General features: G+C 28.5%; 2 protein-coding genes across 8 annotated transcripts; one reads left to right on the forward strand and one right to left on the reverse strand.

Moving 5' to 3' along the window:
- Positions 1–2,646: 2,646 nt before the first annotated feature.
- On the reverse strand, positions 2,647–15,456 carry LOC132942332 (protein mahjong-like). Of its 3 annotated transcripts, none has more exons than XM_061010639.1 (27): positions 15,219–15,456; positions 14,954–15,107; positions 14,525–14,675; positions 14,312–14,443; positions 14,120–14,247; positions 13,869–14,032; positions 12,774–12,922; positions 12,543–12,710; positions 10,632–10,765; positions 10,412–10,550; positions 10,108–10,341; positions 9,876–10,048; positions 9,543–9,816; positions 9,346–9,468; positions 8,344–8,497; positions 8,099–8,244; positions 7,216–7,392; positions 6,594–6,748; positions 5,442–5,660; positions 5,196–5,376; positions 4,920–5,131; positions 4,762–4,846; positions 4,482–4,691; positions 4,211–4,409; positions 3,970–4,124; positions 3,845–3,911; positions 2,647–3,311 (listed from the first exon to the last, which is right to left on the reverse strand). In XM_061010639.1, the coding sequence occupies exons 2-27, from the start codon at positions 15,046–15,048 to the stop codon at positions 3,106–3,108; spliced, it is 4,230 nt and encodes a 1,409-aa protein (XP_060866622.1). In that variant the 5' UTR covers positions 15,049–15,107; positions 15,219–15,456; the 3' UTR covers positions 2,647–3,105. The 3 variants fall into 3 exon arrangements, with proteins under 3 accessions (XP_060866622.1, XP_060866623.1, XP_060866621.1); XM_061010640.1 differs by having other exon boundaries at positions 2,648–3,311; positions 9,882–10,048; positions 15,224–15,456; XM_061010638.1 differs by having other exon boundaries at positions 2,648–3,311; positions 15,224–15,456.
- A 58-nt stretch (positions 15,457–15,514) lies between these two features.
- LOC132942333 (cAMP-regulated phosphoprotein 19-B) lies at positions 15,515–19,228 on the forward strand. Of its 5 annotated transcripts, none has more exons than XM_061010641.1 (5): positions 15,515–15,653; positions 16,061–16,221; positions 16,691–16,755; positions 16,833–16,952; positions 18,414–19,228. In XM_061010641.1, the coding sequence occupies exons 3-5, from the start codon at positions 16,702–16,704 to the stop codon at positions 18,615–18,617; spliced, it is 378 nt and encodes a 125-aa protein (XP_060866624.1). In that variant the 5' UTR covers positions 15,515–15,653; positions 16,061–16,221; positions 16,691–16,701; the 3' UTR covers positions 18,618–19,228. The 5 variants fall into 5 exon arrangements, with proteins under 5 accessions (XP_060866624.1, XP_060866626.1, XP_060866625.1 ...); XM_061010643.1 differs by having other exon boundaries at positions 16,066–16,221; XM_061010642.1 differs by lacking the exon at positions 15,515–15,653 and adding an exon at positions 15,798–16,000 and having other exon boundaries at positions 16,066–16,221.
- The last annotated feature ends 2,241 nt before the right edge of the window (positions 19,229–21,469 follow it).

The raw sequence follows: 21,469 nt of genomic DNA on the forward strand, positions 1-21,469 counted from the left end.
ATATCACGCATGTCACATCGTTTCTATATAATATATAATAATAAAGAACTACCATCACAGATTATATGAAAATAGTTTGTTCATAATATAATCTGTGGAACTACTAAAGAAGTAATTACCTGCTATAGTATTATTATAATAGATAGTAGATGCCATGAGTCATGATTTATGACGCTATAATTGCTATAACTTATTAGTTTTTACTGAAGTAGTGAAGTGTGAAGTCCAAAACTCCAAAAGAGTTCACAGTAAATACTATAATCTCTTTTTTTTATAATAGAGTAATAATTGTCACACCACTGGCGACATACCGAGTAGGCAATCGCTTATTTTCGTAGTTATTCATTGAAATATTGTTGGCTGCACACTTAATATAATAATTTTTCACCGATTGCCACCGGACAGTCGTAGAACACTTATTGAGTCTTGAGACCCAAATTGTCAAATTATAATTTCTATAATTCTATATACATGCTCGAACAAAAAAATTAAATAACATAAGGATAGCTCAGAGACGCACCCGGAAGGATTGCTTTGGGACTGAAGCACCCCCAAAAGAAATTATTTTTTACATTATAGCATATCGTCACAAATATAATAGACGTTAGGTAACTACACATATATAGTTAAATTCGTAGGTACTATAGGTGATAAGGTTTGTGGAAATCACCGATCGCTTATTTCGTTAAAAATTATATTTAGATTTATAGTTGCGTACAACTACTAGCGCATAGAAAAGACTAAAAGAGATTACGTCGGATCGACTTTAATTGGTAACTACGATAACAATAATAATTATAATTGTTTACCGAATACTGTCTGTGCCTTGTGGCATGGAAATCTCGTTTGGAGTGTTTGGACAATAAATTCAGTCCGTTCGATTTTGCCATTGTGACAGACGACAGTTGTTGTGTTGAATACGTATGTGTACAAGTTGTTTACTTAATACTTGTGTGTAAGGAAAGTATGAACATTTTTAAAACCCCCCCCAAACAAAAATCCTGAATGCGCGCTTGGGATGGCTTTACTTAGATATAAGAGGGATTATGTTGGCCGGGAGTAAATAATTTTCTATAATATCTAATTTGTTCAGTAGATCGTATACCTTAGTGGCTTAGTGTACGTCCTGTATAGTGTGTGTATACCATGGCTCAAAATGTTAAAGCATATTATACCATTTATAGATTGTTTAGTCACTCTGTATACTTATTAGTTATTAGTTATTACTTATTACTTACCTATACTGTTTGGTCTGTTTGTTATAAAATTTACATGAGTAAAATAATCAACAACAATGTTGCAATATCGTTTTGTGCAATAATATTTACATAGGTACATACTGACAGGAATCAATACCAACTGTTCGTCGTTCCGACATTAAAATTATTATTTAATTAATATTCATTATGAATCGTTTATAGATAACTAGGTAGTTATACCTGCAGTGGCGGTGGCCGGCGAACATAGCTATTTTATGAAGTGAATTTAATTAGCCCTTTAGTCTCAGTGTCTCACATCAACACGATAACTATTATTGTCAGGTGGGTATTAATTCAAATGGTTGCTTCATAGGAAAAAAATGGTTAAAAAAAATAATCAGTGAAGTGATTTTACATAATATTTTATATAGATTATTACATCATAAATAAGAATAATAAATAACATTGTGGGTACTCACCTTATCACTTTTATTTGGGAGTCTGTCTTCATTATAAATTTATAATATAGTCAATGTATTAATGTAATGCTGATTGCTAATTCTAGGCATTTAGGTACCTATTAAGTAATTTATTTTATTGTTTATGTTGTTATAGTTTTATACTAGTGGCTTTTAATAATAAAAAATAAAAATTGTATTGTGATAATTATATTTTATTTACTCATATGATGTATTCAATTTCAAATTTGTGTTATAAATTATAAAACAATAAAAAAAAGCGTTATGGAAGAGAGTGACAAATAACAATATTGGTCGAAACGTTTGATTAATAACCAATTAACTATAAGGCACAAGCCCACCCCACTGTACACTAAGGACACTGAATTTAACTGAACACTTGTAATAATAACATAATATGTAGTTAAGCATTATGAAAATAATGGTAAGTCATTCAGCAATTGGACTTAGTTTTGAAGGTATAGCTATTAGAAATCTGAGACCCACCCAAGGTGTTTTACTTAACAAGTTGAGGGATGTTCATTTGCTACCAATTTGATACAAACTAGATCATGATCATGCCACATATAAACATAAACCAAAATCAAATTGTGCTAAGTCCCCTAAGCCATTTATTTCAATAAAATAATCAGTCCGTTCTAGATATTCAAACATAATATTGCTAGACCTAGTAGGCACCGGCTCCGATCCCCAAAAACCAAGTATGGCGACTATAGTGAATTATCTGCGTTTACTAATTGGTAATTATGTATTAAAAATTAAAATACTATTAAAATCCAATATTTGTCGCCGACCGCCGTAGTGATTTTGTAGTAGTTTGGCACCACTACCCACAAGCTCTATTTTAGCACTTAGTGGTTGGCATAAGAAGTTAGGCACGTGAAGAGCTCTAACTAAGTACATACTATTTGTGTTTACAAATAAAATATAAATTAAGATACACAACACATATAATTAATAATTTATATATTTATATTGATAGTGGGTAGGTGGTTTCTAAAATTAAGAAATAAAGCAATGTTTGGAATATTTAACCAAATTTTAAAACGTCAACATTTGGTGAAAAAGAATTTGTATTTAGACTAGACAATATGATATATTACTGTATAATTGACATTTATGTACAAAAATTATTTTGTCAACAACAAACTATAGAATATAACCTCCGATAAGCTTTCAGAAAATCATCAAAAAGATTTCTTTAAAAACCATTTCATCATATTATCATAATACAAACATAATGTTACAATAAAACATACAATAGATAACATTGTTTTCAATCACAGAAATACAAAACTGAACAGCGATATAACAATTTGGTAATTGTAAATTTGATGTATTTCAGAAGTAATGTCTTATTATTTCTTATTACATATTATATCAATCTTTAAATTTAAACAAAAAAAATATATTAGATTTAATAATAATCAAGCACCTAAGTTTTCTGTGTCTGAATTTCCACCAGCATCATAACTTGCATCATTACTTGAATCAGATAATGGAGTAAATGAACGAGAACTTTCACCAACACTCTCAAAGCTGCTATTGCTACTGCTACCACTTGAAAAATTATCACTCATCCCACCTGCTGCCATTCCACCAGCTATCATTTCTTCCAAATACGATGGAAACACTAATTAAACAAATGAATGCACCTTTTATTTTAAGCTACTGTCCACTTAAGAGGATGCTGCACAGATATTTGTTGTTTCTGTCTTACGAGTGCATAACATAGCAAATTTACACTCATCAGATTACGTTTACTTGGTTAGTTAAAAAATTACAGTGAATAAAAAAATTATGAAACTTGATTGATGATAAGAACATCTGTGTTTGTAAGTGGGTTGTTTTTTACAATAATTCAGTTTTGAGTGTTTAATTTACACTATATTATTTAAGCATAAATTACTAAAAAATAGAACTAGTTATTATAAAAAAACCCACATACAGACACAGATAATGTACTTACCATCAAATTTCATAATAGGTTGATTCACTCTAATTGTTAAGCTAACAGAGCTAAAGCGTTCTCCTGAACATAAATTTGCTATGTGCTATGCACTTGTTACACGAAGACAACAAATGGCTATGTAGCGCCCTCTTAAACACTAGTTGTCTAGTTATACATTATATAAGATAAAATATAAAAATTATTGTAATACGTACTAGACATGTTTTCATCTTCTGACCCTGAACCTTCAGAATCGACTTCTTCATCATCTTCTTCTTCGACCTAAAATTACCAATATGAATAATTCTAGTTCATCAAAATTATCACAAAAAAAACTTACAGCTTCATCTTCGTTCCTAGATCTACCAACATCGTATATTCGTACAATTGACTCATCAATATTTTCAAACATTCCTTGATTTTCAACAATAGCTATTTGAGTATCATAACTATTGCAAGCCATATGATATATGAATTTTTTAACATCAACAGTGGCTAAGCACATAACACAATTCATAAAAACAAATAATTATTATATTTTATAAATATAAAATATTTAACACTATGTTCATTATATCTACCTATATTTGAGTAGTCATTAGGATCTAAAGTTTTAAATGAAGTTTGGTAAGAAGAGTCATTTTCAATTTCTTGATCAATGACATACAAATACATTCCTTCTCCTGATTTGGAGAATGTCACATTACATTGATCAAGACTTGACACTGTCCGCAACAACTGGAATGTGCGCATATCCCAGACTTCTGTATTTGATATAATCTACAAAGTTATAGGTAAAAAAATAATTTTCGAATTACAATTTAGCTAATTTTATAAAAAAATATGTTTTACCTCAAGTCCATTTGGATGGAAAGTTCCACTCACACATTGATTTAATTTATCAAACTTATGGATTTCTTTTCCAGCGATGGCATCCCATAATACACCATCTGATAACACTAATTCATTTGTAGCATCAAATGCTGCTCGATTTCTACTGTACTGATTTGAATGTTTTGGAACTAATGTTAATATTCTTTTACTAGTTTCTAAATCATATATCTAGGAAAAAATGTTAAGATTATAAGTTAATTAAAATAATTATAATGGGTAACTGAAATTCAATAATTACTGTTGCTATTTCAGCTTTAGTTCCAAGTATTTTATTTTGGTCGTGATTGCTAAAAGTACAGTATTCTTCATGGTCCAAAGAATATCTAAACAAAAATATTATATTTTATATAGAATATAACATATTTAAAAAAAAAAAAAAAATTAAAGAAAATTTACTTAATATTGATTGCATTTTCAGTTATAGACCAAATAGACGTTAAAGGCGCTCTCCAAGAAGCAGATGATAACAACAACCTTTCATCATTACTACATTGTAAGTCTATAATATATGAATCATGGGCTGAAAATGATAGTTCTTCTTGAGAAGTAAATAAATTGAATACTTTTATTTCACCATTGTATGTCCCAATAGCAACACGATTTTGGCTCTAAAATTAAGAACTTTATAATTATAACGATAAATATATATTTATTATATTTTAATAGACTTACTAAAAACTCGCAACACGTGAAATATGCTTCTTCGTCATCCATGTGGAAATTACGGGTTGGACAAAAACGACTGTGTATGAGTCTTTGGTTTAGTTTTCTAGAATGTACGTTTTTTGAAAATCGCATAGCAAAGTTTGTACACATTGAGCTCTTTGGTTTAGGATCAGGACATTTGTGTGGACTATATGAAAATATGATTATTTATATAATATTATTTGTTTGAAAATAAAATACTTAAATACTCACACAAATAAGTTGAATTGAGGACATGTAACCATAGGATGTTTACATGAAGCATGTTGATTGGTTAAGTATTCTGTAATAATAGATTCTAAACTAACCTTTGAGTTAGTATTATTATCAGTAAGTAATGTTAAATCTTGGTCAATTTTTTTATGAACTGATTTAGACATAGGTGATTCAAGTTCTAATTCTGGCTCCGGTTTTGGACGATTTTCTGATCGTCTAGATATATAAAATACAATTAATATATTTGCTTAAGAGGACGCTATACCTTTATGCGTTGTCTCCGTCTTACAAATTTACAACACAACAAAAAACTGTTTTGCGCGGTAAAGAACCGAGAAGGCTACAGTCATAGCTAAGAAACGAGATTTTCACCACATAAAAAGGAGAGCTTTGGCTGTGCAACATTGTTTTTATTTTTTTGATATCATTTATATAAAAAAAGTTTTTCGAGTTTGAAAAACACCAAAATTAATGGTTTTTGAAACAGTAAGAACTTATTTCATATAAGTGATATCAAAAAAATAAAAACAACGTTGCATAGCCAAAGTTCTCCTTTCATGTGGTGCAAATCTTGTTTCTTAATTATGACTGTAGCCTTCTTGATTCTTTCCAGCGCAAAACAGTTTATGCTATGTTGTACATATGTAAGACGGAGACAATGCATGCAGGTATAGCGTCCTCTAAGAGGACGTCGCTACTGCATATGTTGTCTCTGTCTTACACACGTAGGGCAGACTAATCACATTTACGTAGTCTGAGTAGAACTCGCTTAATTTTTGGTTCTAAAGTAAAAATACCTATTTTAAAATATGACAATATTTCAAAGAGCAAGACGGTGCATTTTTTCATTATTACGAATATAATACTCAATATATTGTTTAGAAATAACAAACATTAAAACATTTTTAAACAAACTGTAACTTTTAAACGCACCATATTATAATATGGTGTTATAATATTATATTTTGAATATTCTCATATTTCAATTTTATAATAGGTATTTTTATTCAATAATCAAAATTGAGCAAGTTCCGACTCGTTTCACTATTTCATGCGTGTGTAAGACGAAGACAACATATGCAGGTGCGACGTCCTCTTAAGATATTTAAACACAATTAATAAACCAAATATTAAATAAATACAAAATACCTATTGACATTCAAACGTATTGGAGTTGAATTTATTCCTCTGGCACTAAATCCTGCACCTAAAGGACCATTAGATGAATTGGCTAATTCAGATTTTTGGTTCTGAATCGTGTGTCTAGAACTTATTGGGGATATTCCTCCTCCAATCGATCGATTCTTCAGTACAAAATTATTTATTAGGATATATATAATTGAAGAACAAAACTAAGTATCATAATTAATATAATTTATTATGATGTCATAAGTATTGTCTCTAACTTACAAATGTATAACATATAAAATTAGCATTCATCAAACTACTTTGAATTGTTTGTTTTAATATTACTCTAAATTTAAAAAAAAAATATAATATTTAAAGATAAGAAAATTAATGTTTTCTTTTTATTATAATTTTAAATCAATTTATGAGCTTTTTAATATTTTAATATTTTACATACTAATACCTCGCTTTAAAATTAGTATATAAAAACCGATGAGACCACTGAAAGATTCTTACCTTTGAATAATTAGATAATAAATCTATTTACTGTAATATAAAAACTATCAACACAAAATAGTCTCTGCTGAATGGAAATTTTACATGAAGACACCGCATGCATCAAAACTTCTAACATAATACTTACACGGCAATGGGAAATATATGTAAATGGTGTAGACTTTTTCTCAGCTATATTAAGATTTGCCTCTTGTACTAATGATTCTGCAGTTGTGGACAAACCTTTTGCCATTAAATGTTGATACATTAAAAGGAGCAATTGTTGTTCATTGAAATTAATTTTAGTTTGTGCAACAACGTTTGCCTACAAATAAAACAATTATACAGAAAATCATTGAAATTGATAATTTTATATATTTTTAGTCACTTAGTGGCACTAAACTAGGATGACCATACCCGTTTAAAACGAGATTGTCCCTGTTTGAGAAACATGTCACCTTGTCTCAACAAACATCAAACAGGACATTTTTTATCCAGTTTTTCCATATTGTTATACTTATAGATATGTGTATACAGAGCTGATTATATGATAATCTTATGTTGGATAAATAATATTATAGAAATAAAGAACAATGATAAAAAAGTAATAATAAGTTATATAAATTATATCAAAATTCTTCTTAAATTGTAGTATTCAATATTTTTTATTTTCAGTAGAATCAAGCTTGTTTTATTATTCACAATAATTTAACGTAAAACAAATTCTAGTCAATTGAATATCTTTGCTTTAAGTTATAAATTTAAAGATTTGCTCACAAACACTGGTGCTAAAAAAAAGGCACCAGGATGCATAGACCATATCATTGACATGGTTCATTATCCTGGTGTAGGATAATTTTAAACCGGTTTAGGCTAGCGATTTTTATATAACTTATATACTATTTTTCTAATAAATTCCATGGAACTACTGGATTTTTAACTATTTAAACTTTAAACTAAACCAGTTCAAATAGTTGGTGCAGAATAAAGTTCAAAGTTTCAGTAAGAATTTTAACAAATTAAAAACATACTCGATTTATATTTGCCAATGACGCTTCTATTTCAGCTCCATTACTTTTTTTTTTCCCCGCAACTAATTCCATTAACTCTAAAGCATATTTTTGAAATGTTACATGTTCTTGACGTTTTTCTTGCAATACAGGATTTTTCATTAAACCTATAATATTATTTATAAAATGTATTGCATTTTCTAATTGATAAAATGCATTGATAAGATGCATTCACATTAAAATTCTTAAAATAATTAATTACATACTTTGTAATTGGCCAGTGTTAAATAAAGGTAATTTGCTGATAATTTGGCGAACTGATTCACTGCGAGCCAATCCAGCTAATGCACGACTTGCTAATCCTCGTATAGCATCAACATCAGTAATTGGTGTTTTAATAGTCATTAAAGTAAGTAAGACCTATGGTTAAAAAATTATAAGCTCTATGTTACACACTTTTTTAAAAACTTTTTTCTGTATACAATCAATAAAATTAAGGTATAGAAATATATTTAAAATTTTATTTTTCATACTGTATTCATGTTAAGAATATACACAATTGCTCGAGACAAATCATAAAAATATCGCAGTTTTGCGCGGTTATTAAATAATAACAAAATGTACTAACAAAAAAGGTAATAATTTGCAAAGGAATATTAATATATGTAAATAAAATATGTGTAATAATCGCAATAGTAAATATATACGCGCGAATGGAATCAAACAATTGAAAACAAGATAATACAACTCACTACGTATACAGCTGCAGTTCTGTTGCAACCGACACCAACCTGTTTTTAGGGGGGGGGGGTCGCCTCAAGACAAATTTGGGTCAGGTAAGTGGTATTTTCTTAATGTGAATAGAATACAGTAGAGTGTACTCTTGGTAAATAGAAGCTCACGGGGAAAAAAAATTTGGCTTACTAAAAAATTTGAGTTATTAAAATCTTAATGTGTTATTGTTATTTGAAGGGGAATTTCATTTGTTCGAGATGTTGAGAATTTCAAAAGTACACTGTATTTAGATTTTCAAGTAAATTTTTAATTATTTCATGGATAATAATTTATTTAATTATTTCTAAACTAGGTTAAAATATCTTAATTGCAATTATATAACCTTGTCTTTTTAAGTATACAAGTTTGGAGAGAAGTTAAGAATCTAAGTGATAGCTACTACACCAAATAAATTACTATAAAATAACACAAGTCATATAATCGCAACATATTTAAACTACTCAACCAATCATAAATACTGAAACCAAACTTGCCATAATTCCATTATTATTTCTAATACAATCCCAAATTTTTTCAATCACGGCATCATCACAAGTCTTAGGTGTTCGTTTTTTAGCTGATCCATGTGATGAATAGTATGCTATACTTCCACTTTCCTAAAGTATAATATTTATTGTTTAGTTTATAATACCAAATCAAAGGGAAATATAGAATTATATGAAATATATACCCTATGTATTGGTGCACAAACACAAGTTATAATGACAGAAAGTGCAGCTTTTTGAATATCAGCATCTAACAGATCTCCTTCAGCTGCTTTTATAATAATATTTAATCCAACATTGTCATTTTCAGCTTGTGGGTCATTTTCTTCCACTGTGGAGGTATCATTTTGATTATCTGTTGGAACTTTAGGTGATGGTATTTCACATAATGCCAATTGAACTTTTGGTAATACAGCACATATGTTTAATACTTCAAGTGCATTTTTAATCATTTCACATCTATAACAAAATTGAATAGTTTAAAATGTATAATTAAATAAATCAATTATTTTATCTACTCGTGCCTTCCGGAAAAATTCCATTCATGGGCCAAACTGATTATTTGCAATAATAAACTTAAGCCACCCAATTTAAGTAATTGATCAATTGGTGTCCAATGGCTTTTCAGGGACACAGCATTTGATAATAGCTCTATTTCTTCTTGGACTTCAGCACGAGATTTTTTTGTAGACTAAAAAAAGTATATAATATAGATATTGTTTACTTAATTAAGTTTTTAAAATGTCATACTTTATAACCAGGTACTGTGAAAAAATTATGAACCATTGTTGATGAAATTAACAGACCAGAATCTCTCATTTTCGCTCTACGTATTTGCTGAGCTTTTATATGTAAATGTGCTTCAAAATAATGTTTCAAACCAGCACATACATGACGAATAATTTGTCTTGCAGAACATTCGGCATCTTCAGTTAATGAACTATATGCTGGATCTTCAGATGAAAGAATAGGCAATGTACTAACCTGTAAAAATTATTATTAGGAGTACATTTTACTTACTTAATTTAATTTGGAATAAGTTAATTAATCATACCACATTAAACAGCTTACGTAATCCGTCATGGTTATCAAATATTTCTTGAATAACTCTAAAATGAAAACTATAACTGAAGAACATAGTTGCATGACATCTACTAGAATCGTGAGAACACTCCAACATCCAAAGTGCATACCTTATGAGTGATGATTAAAACCAAGTTAAATATGATAAGAAAACAATAAATATTATTAAACAAAAAAATACTTTGACATACTTTACAAGATCAACAAGGACATGTTCAGGTAAAAGACAAATCCTTTCCATTGCTTCCTCGCAATATGACAAATAATAAAAGCAAATTGAAACACCAGTGGATGGAATACTAGGTTTTGGAATTAGAAGTAGTTTCTAAACATAAAATAAATTAATATATTTTTTGAACAACATACCTACATACAACATTTAAAACCTTAATTATTAAATTTCAGATTAGTCTAAACTTTAGACTCTAAATCATACCTCGTTTATAGTGTGTGCCATATACAAATTAGAAAATAGGTATAAGTATTCTGTATTTACCAGCGAGTGTACAAGAATTTGCATTGCCAGATCAAATATAATTATAAGCAATTAGTTTGGTAGGTATAAAAAACAAACTTTAATACAGTTTGACCATACTAACCTAACCTATCAATAGTATTTGTCATATTAAATCATAATAATATATTCAATTTTAAATCATTTTTTTTTTAATTTACTAGTTTTGGACTAGGTTTAATGTACAGTTGCGGTATTATATAAAAATAAAAAAAACTGATTTCGAGCCCTATAATGTTTCGTTCTATAATCTTTCCAGCTACTAACTATCGCAGAGTTTCAACGAACCTATTGAAAACGGTAAGTGATTTCTGAGTCTAGCGGACAAAGAAACAAGAAACATTAATTTAGATATAAAAAGATGATATCATTTTTATTTAAAACTGTAATATTATATTTATACATTTCAATTTTATATTTTATTCTTTGTTCTGTGCCCAATCAAACAGTTGTATAATTTTATTTTATTTATTTTTAGATTCTGAGCAGAGCAAAAAATATATATTAGTTTTATAATTAAATAATTTTTAACATTTTACAATTATAAAATTTTTTAAAAGTTAATCAAATCTAGTGTCAAGATTAAAAAATTCCCTTGACTTATTCAAATAATCAGGAAAAACTAAAAAAACAAATTGATTAAAAAAATGCACGCAGCTTTACAATATAAAAAAATACCTCTCAAAAATAATAATTTTGCGCAGGAAACGCTTCAGTACACAACTATTTCACGAAATAGAATCATTAATATAATACATATTATTATTTTCTATACACAACAATATGTTCATAATATTTTGATTTTAGATCAATCTTAAGCTATTTAAACCACAATTACCTATTCACTCTGTTCTACAGTACCTACGTCGGTATTGACATACAGCTTAATTAATATTAAATAAATGATATATTATACTTGTATGCTCGGTTCTAAGAGGATGCCACACCCCCATGTGTTGTCTCGGTCTTACAAGTACGTAACATACCAAATTGTACGCTCAGCAAAGACTTGTAGCTCCGTTAGTTTAAAAATTAGAGTGAATTGACCTATTATCAAATTTAGAAATAAGATAATAGGTAATTAGATAATATTATCTAATGAACCTCGTTGAATTTTTTTTTATATTTTAATTTTAAAACAAGTTATGAGTATTTTAAAATTGTGAATTATTTGTGCCTTTTAAAATACTTATAACTTCTTTTAAAATTAAAATATAAAAAAAGAACCCATTGAGGTTCACTATACTCTATTCAGAATAAGAGCACACCAGATTTACATAGCAAAACCGGTTTTTACCGTCGCTGCCTGGTGTGCTCTTATTCTGAATAGAGTATAGATAATATTCTTACTTCTTAATTTGATAATAGTCAATTCACTCTAATTTTTTAACTAACGAAGCTACAGAGTTACACATGTTTTGCTGAGCGTACAATTTGCTATGTTCTACACTTGTAAGACCAAGACAACACATGCGGGTGTGGCGTTCTCTTAATTTTTTGAGCGGGTAGGTTATTTTTAGAACCATCGCAACTCTTAATTAAATTAAGTTTGGCACTAATGAGTTTACATAAAATATAATAAACATACTTGTAATCCTTGCGAACCAATAAATTCTGTGGCAAATTTTTTATGGCATAAAAGAGCAGCCAAGTATTTTAATGCTTCAAAAGTTAAATAACCATTTTGTTTTTCTGAAGAATTAATTATTTTCATTACTAAGTTGAGTGCATTTTTCTCATAGGCATGGCTTAAGAACTAGAAACAAATTGTATAATACATAATACATACATATAATACATTATAATATAAAATACATACCTCTTGATATTCTCCAGTAGGTACTAAATATTTGAGACAGTAAACTAATTTTGTTGTCAAAGTAGGAGGATATATTTGTATCCAGTTGCTTGCATTAGACTCAGGAAAAGATGAGTTACTATCACCACAAATTCCATTTTCTTCTCTTTCTAAAATATATTTTTAGATTGAATAATTAAAATAAAATAGTATAAAAATTAACTGCAGTGTTACAAGGAATGTATTCATGAAAAGAATTTCTTTTAAAATAATGTGCCAAACATATTAATTTTAATGAAAAAATAATTAAATATGGAGCAAAATCCTTTTATCTACAAAAAACAAATAACATTTTCTGTTCCTTCAGAATTTTGTAATAATTACAATGAATAAGTTCTAGACAGTTCTAGTGTCAAACCTATAGTTAACATAAATATAATTATTTGTTAAGAGCAGACTAAAGGTACCTACATAAAAACTATGTTTTTAAATTAATTAGAAATCACGAGAAGAAAATAATTATATTTAAAAGAGTTTCAAATTAAAAAGCATGTGGTTTTATCAAATAATTAGCTCAAAATTATAAATTAACAATATCAGGATTTTGACTTCTTATTTCACGATTTTTGCACTAACTTGTTTCTTTTCTCAAGAAATGACAAAAGAAAATTTTCTATTATTTTAAAAAAATAACAAAATCATTTTTATATGGAACATGCCAAACACTGGTAGTAAAAATACTTGATTTACTAGGAGAGTGCTCAAAACTAATATTAATGTTCTGGTTAGAATCTTCAACAGTATTATCAACTTCATTTGAATTAAGAGTACTTGTTGGTTTATGCTGCACTTAGCAGTCATAAAGAAGTATGTTTTGATTATATTATAATGGTAAATTGTAATGTCACGTAGTGTAGCCCACTCAAAAAATATTTTGATGAGATTTTAATTAATTTCAAGAGTTTAAATGATGTAAATATTTTTAATATATATAAATATATTTATTTAAATACCTAGGTACTATACAATTAATGATTTTTTATAGTTTAAAATTCGTCAAATATTATAAATTAAAATAAGTTTTATTAATTATTTATTTAAAGAATGAAGAATTACTTTTTTTTTTGGGAGACGGAGCACTTGTATCATCACTAGGTTCATCATTATTTGTATTTTGATATGGCTGTGTGCTTTGATTGATTTCATTTTCTTCACAAAACTGAGTATAATATGAATGCAGACGATCCAGTATAATTGGGACAAGTTTATTATTATCTTCTCTACATAATTTAAAATTGTATTTTAGTAACATATTAGTCTACGTCTCTATATATTATTATAAATACTAAAAATCTAACTATACACACTTAAAATTAGCAGCAATGTCTGTCAACTCCATACAAGATGCCAATAATCCTGTTGCATAAGTTTGCAATGGTTCATTAGTATTTTCTGCCCAAGTGAATAACCTTTGAATAAGTTGATCATTTGCAGGCTAGAAAACATAATTTATTTATATGTTTCAAAACATTAGTCTTATTAATTAAAGATTTACTCACGCTTTCAAAAACAACAGTTGTTTCTAAACCTGGTATGAGGTTCATTATAAGCCTACATGCAGCAACATTTAAATCGTGGTTATCTTTAGTTCGTCTTGGCCAATGATGTTCTTTTAAATAATCCATTACTAACTGAAAATATTTGATAAATACAAATGTGAATTATATGTTAATTTAAGAAAAATAAAAATATTTATTAATTTTAATATCTACCTTATTCATTAAAGAATCTTTGCGGAACAGAATCTTATACATCTGGCCCAATACACAAGTAGGATCTATTCGAGATGGATGGCGATCATCAAAGGGATCTGGGTCTTTTTTAAGATAATTTTTTGATTCTGCTTCAAATAATTCACATAATCTGGAAAAAGTTAAAATCACAGTATTAATGATATTAAGATATTTTAGTCATAAGCCATGTTTTGTAAGTCTATTAAACAAGGAAAAGGTTCAGGTGTTTGAGGGTAATTTAAATGTATAAATAAGAAACTTATTTTAGTATACCATTTGCTTAAAATAGTAGGTATTATTAAACTTTCAAAATTAAAAGGAATCTCAACTAAGAGACTATATCTCAAGCTATTAATTTATAAAAATTGAAAAAAGATCGATCATTAATATTATGACGATTTCAATTACTTGATCAACGTCGGTATTGGGTTGTAGTTAGGGGTAGGCATTTCATCTTCCCATCTTCGAAGCAAGTTGGTCAGCTCACTGACAGACTGCTCCATAGCTCTATGCAACGGTAACTAAACACCAAGCGACCACTAAATCGGGACGACGTTCAACCCTGATGAAAATAAATAATTAATAATGATTAACAACGGAGTCTGTGGTGATAAAATTATAAAAACAACGGATTTTAGGATCTATTTTTTCTACGGAAAAATTAACTAAAAACCTTACTAATCACTATATACTCGCAGCCAAAGGTAACATTTAGTCCTTCAGTCTGTTCAGCGGAAGTCACAAGCACAACAAGTAACAAGTAACGACAAACAACCAGAAACGACGAGCAACCGGAGCGACAACAACTACAACGCGCGACTCTTGTCTGGACAGCCGACGGACCGCAATGTTTTTCGAGGTTATGTCACCGCGAATCGCCGAGAAAGACACCGGGAGCGCTGGCCAACGCTATCAGCTAATCAGCTATCAGCACAACAATATCAGCACTGCAGCCGCTCTTTGTTTTGTATAATTTTCATTGCGAACTGCGAAGACATATTAAATATTATTAATATTAATAATATAAGACGCACAGACGTACAGTTTAGATATAATATTGTACTTTGTACTGATCCCTATTCGTCCATTCAGCCATTCAGCCATTCAGGTATTCAATTATTAATATCTTGTTTGCACGCGCGAGTGGCAATTAGTGCGCACTCAGCACTGCGCAACTCCAAACTGCCGAAGTCTGCGCGGCTCTCATACGACAACAATAATAACAAATAACAATACATACGACGGTGGCAGGCTTTCTCGTAATATGTTGCTGATAAACAGATAAAACAACAACAGACGACGATAATAACATAGAATAATATTATACCTATTTTAAGTTTAAGAGGATTGGCTTCCCAGTGCTTACCCGCCCAATCTTTCCGGCTCTTTACCCGCAGTACCACACTACCACTATTCACTAACCGTTTCTGTTTGTGGAGTGCGATTGTCTGTCGCGTGTGTTAACAATTATTATTGTAGTTTGTTTAATAAAATTTTAAATTTCACTTTTCCTAGAGTAGAAACAAAGCGGCGTCTACCATTTTCGCGGTCTTTTTCCCTCCTTTCGTTTTGCAATCGTCAGTCGTTCTCAAACCACCGTCGACGGTCTACCCGCGGATCCGCCATCACCTGAGTACCTGACACCTTCACCACCAACCACCACGCGTGCAGCACAGGTAATATTAAATATTGTCATACAAAAATAAAAATCTTTTCGACACAATTTTCCTCATCAGCACGTCCATTCACTACGACCATTCATCTTACGAGATCGAATTGGACAACAAAAAAATTGTTGAATACCATTAATCCGGCGGCCGTGTCATTTCGTTCTTTAGTTAAACTTTTTTTCACTTTTCCGTCGATCCGAGGTCAAGTACAACACGATTGATAATATCTCCATATTATTACCATTCCCTTAAACGAATCGTTCAATGTTATATTATCCGCCATTTCATTTTGTGTGCCTGGCACTCCCGCTGTTTATTTTTCAATTGCACTGATTTGGTATGGGCATGTTTAGCTAATAAGATTATGGTAATCTTTCATCTTCAAAATTTGTTTTTAAATTCCTTGAGTAATATTGTGCGATTTTTTCTTGTACCTACATGTCAGTATTTTTAATATACGATTGTTGATTATCAGTTGTTTTAGCTATGGCCGATCAAAATCCAAATGAGATTCAAAATCCAGAATTTTGTAAACCCAAGGTAAAATTTTTGATTGAATAATTCAAAAATATTTTGATTTTATTGACTAAGTACCTACCTATATACAATTGTTTTAGGACCCCAAAGATGTTGAAAAAGCTCAAGAAGAGTGTATGAAAAAACAATATCAAATGAAGTCAAATTGGCCTCCAGTCAGTGGTCATTCTGCTCTCCTTCAAAAACGTTTAGCCAAAGGGGTATGAGTAACTTAATGGATCACAATAGATTTAAATGTTTAACCTTTGGTTTAAGGCGCCTGGTGCCATTGTAATTTTGTACACAAAAATACACTCTACAGGAATAATGATCATGTTCTACAGAATCAACCAAATTTGATAATTTTTTTAACTAATGAAGGGTAATATTCTACAGGCTGCACCTTCAATATTTTAATCCCAAACTTCATAATATGTTTTCAAAATTAATACAGTTTTAAGCTTTTTTTTTATAGGTAAATTATATTATACCATTATTTAAAATAAAATAAAAAATCAGAGTTTAATGTGGCCTGTAGGAAGTCTTCTTCTTTCAAATAAAAAAATAATTATCAAAATCCGACAATTCTACAAGGCCTGAGAACCATTCCTGTGAAGTAATTTTTTTTTTTTGATACAATACACCCTATTAACCCCCTCCTCTAAATAGGTATCGGGTAGTAGATTAGTGGAAAAGTATTATAGTTAAGGTAGCAACTAAAATATAAAATATATAAAATTTTATAGAATTACGGAAAATTTGAAAAACGTAACTGGGAGCCCCTTAATAAAATTAATTTTAAGTACTTATTTTAACAATATTATACTGTTATAATTTTTTTAATTTATGATAATATTGTTTGAGCTATATTTTAAAAATTAAAATAATTAGATTTATACATTTTTACTTTATTTAGATATATAACTTGATTGTGTTTTAATCATATAATAATAATTATTAATTTATTTGACACCAAAATTATAAGTATATTTTTGAACTTTCGTTGTATATATGTGATGTGCATTTATGCACTGAAGATGTTAGTGGGACCAGAATTTGTCCAAAGTGTTTAATTTTGTGAAATATTTAATATCTTATAATAGTAAATTTCATTATGTATTTACGTACTCCTCTGTAACAGCAGTAGTCACTTATAACAATACAACATGGCGCAACCAGCCATTATGTTTTTTTGTGTTACTAATATTTCAAAAAAACAAAATGTATCATTTAAATATTGTGACACTTCTATGGTTTTTACAGCACAAAAAGTCAAAAATGTATACGTACATCAAAAATAAAAATTTTAAATCATTGTATAAAGCTGGCATTTTTTTCACGTCATATAAGATAGGCAGTTATATTCAACCAGACCCAATGATGTCACCTGGCTATTCTAAATATCTTAATATCTACTTAAATAATATTTTTTTTACATTGCATTTTGACCAAATTGTTTTAAATAGTTAATATTAAAATAATTAAATATTAAATAATAATTTGAAGAAAACATTTTTTTGTGTTATTTTTTTTTAGATATATGAGACTGTATTATTTTCAACAATGACGTATGCTGTAAATTATGACTACTAATAAAATATTTTAAACAATGCTTATATTAATAATGAGTTATCTGTTCTTATCTTTATAATAAATTTAAAGAATGTTAATTTGGTTTTCAGCAAAAATTTTTTGACTCCGGTGATTATCAAATGGCCAGGCAGGCGGGTAATGGTAATAAATTGATTAATAATCGCCCTGTGCAACAAGTATTGGGTTTTGGTACTGGGGATACCATACCGACACCAGAAACTGTTCCGGCACGCAAGACTTCTATTATTCAGCCAAAATTCAACTCAAGTTCCACTCCATCATCTACCACGTGATTTGTATGTCTTAACGGGTTAATTAATTAAAAAAAATTTTTATTCAGTAATTTAGTCCAATCAAATGTAAATGTTATCCATTTTAATTTTGTTAATGTTATGACTTATGGCCCATGGAGTAAACAAAAAATGGCCATTTGATTAAACTATTATTTTTTTTTTTTTTATTAATATTTTTATCATTAATAAGTAATTGAATTTTACAGAGAATTTTATGTAACTACATTATATTTCAATTCTATTCAAACGCTCATAATAAAGCATTTTTTCCAACAAAGTAACTGACTTTTAATATTATTATTATTTTAAATTATTGGTTCATAAAATGATCAATGTTATTAGCTGTGTAAGCACATTTGCTAGTGAGTGTTGTTTCAATCTATAACCAGAGTCCAGAGTAAGCCAGTAATACTTCAGTCTGCTAGTATCTAGATATGTCTTTAAGTTATTATTTGTGAATTATGAATTCTTATAATGTATTAAATTTAATAACTAAAAATGATTTGTTTTTTTTTACAAACTATGGATAATATTATACACACAATATAAAATTTGTGATTTGGTAATCAAACAAAATTTAATTTTTTGAATAAAACTTATTTGAGTATTAATCTAAATTATTTAATGATTGCACCGAAAACTGATTACTAATTACTCACTTGTTGTTTAATCTTAATTTTGACATTATTGAACTGAGACCAAAGAAATTGTATTCGATTTTATCAAAATTCAGTTTAACTAATTTCATACCATAGATACAAGGAAAATATTTTTAATAGTAAAATTAAAATTGGCAAATAGGTTCTACATAATATTTAACAACTTATTTATTTTTATTTAATGGATTGGGTACTTTTTAGGATAATAATCTAGCATTTAAAATAATTTTGCTTTTGTAATACAACTAAGCATGTAATATAGCATACTAAAACAAAAATTTATTGACATACTCATGTCTGTATTATAGTGGTTCTGGATTATGTAGATAAGTAATAAGTACTGTCACAATACCTACTTGTGAACTGAATTCTACATTGTTAATATCAATAAGTACAACTAATAAAACTGATTAGTACTTAATTATCAGGTGATAGTACTGATATCCTAAGTATATATTATTTATGAATAAATGCGATAACTGTAGTTAATAATTTAAATTTTATTGTAGTACCACTCAAACATAATATTATTCATATTGCCTTAGTTTCTGGTTCTGAATATATGAATTAGGTAATCATACAAATATACAATGATTATTTTTTATCTTTAAATGAACAATAGTTGAAACACAGAATAAATTAAATTATAATCTGAAACTTGTGCTGAAAAAAAATTAATATTACTTTTCAAAAATAGGAATTTTTAAAATCAATTTTTTTTTAGTTAATCTAATAACAAATAACTTATTTTATATTTTATTGTTATTTGACTTGGTATTCTACTTTCAAAATAAACAAAAATATTTTGTAAATGTATATGGCCAGAGAAAACAAAAGGTGCGCTGACATCCTCTTAAACAATAAATCCTTGCTACACATGAAAAATGTGTTCCAACCACAATAGTTCCTCCCCCTTACAAACAAAAGCAGCATAGTTACCAAGCTTAACTCAATAAAAAAAAAATTTTATGTTGATTCAAAATTCTACATAAAAATAATAAGTGATTGTATTCTACACACCAGTGGTTCTCAAACTTTTATGTTCCTTAAAAAAATTATGGAGTCCCAAAAATTAGAAATGTCTATTTGAGACAATAATTCCTTTTTTTTCTATAAAATACGAATATATACAAATTGTTTAATTTATTTAATAGGAAAAAAAGATCATCTTACATTTAAGACGAGATATAAATTCAGATTTTATGTGAGTTGATACATCGTTAATTCTACGCCTAACGTTATCGTTGGAAAGTGGAATAGTATTTATTTTTTTTGACTTTTGGCGATTGTATGAGCTTTAGGTACCAGCCTGAGCTATACAATAACTGACCATATAAGATGCCTCTGTTGCTTCTTCATTTGCCGTTTTTGATACTTCAGCTAAAAAGTTCTTATTCTTTAAAAGTTGATCACGCAATCGAATTAAATAATCAATAGGTTTATCTTTCACGTCTTTATGATTAGTTTCAAGATGACGGAGAAATTTGGCGGGCACCATTGAACTATAAGGAAAAACTTTACTACATACAACTTACTGTGGATAACTATTTTATGTAGATTGTACTATTGTAGATAAGTAAACCAAATTATCATACAATATGTCAAACGAAAAACCCAACTTGTATCTAATCTCATTTTGACTAACACAAAATATGTTGATTTATAAATAGTTTAAAATAAAACATATTAGTATGGTCCAAATAATATTGAATATTAATAAAACAATTAAAAATGTAACTAAGAAATATAATGATAATGTAATAGTTTGAATTTAATTAATACAGATTTGACCAGGGAGCCACGGAGCCCCTAGTCTACTCTTGCGGAGCCCTAGGACTCTGCGGAGCAGTTTGAGAACCGCTGCTATATTCCTTCCAATGTGATAAAAAAATTAATTCAAATACATAAAAATGGTATATAACTTATGTTTATACACTGGCCTATATTGAAATTTATTCAAAAAAGTAATGTATTTTTGAGTAGCACACAGTGATAGTATTATAAAATATGCCATAATATAAAATATACTTTATACTTCATAACTAGTAGTTTAAGAATTATAATTTATAACAAATTACATTGTTTTCCTACAAAGCAAGCGGAAATAAATTATAGGCTAATGATAATTTGTATTTTAATTAATAATTCTTAAAATAATAGTACATCAATCAAAAAAAAAAAAAACATACACTT

The sequence above is a fragment of the Metopolophium dirhodum genome, chromosome 4 (genome assembly GCF_019925205.1).
Source record: "Metopolophium dirhodum isolate CAU chromosome 4, ASM1992520v1, whole genome shotgun sequence".
In the NCBI taxonomy this organism is placed as follows: Eukaryota; Metazoa; Arthropoda; class Insecta; order Hemiptera; family Aphididae; genus Metopolophium; species Metopolophium dirhodum.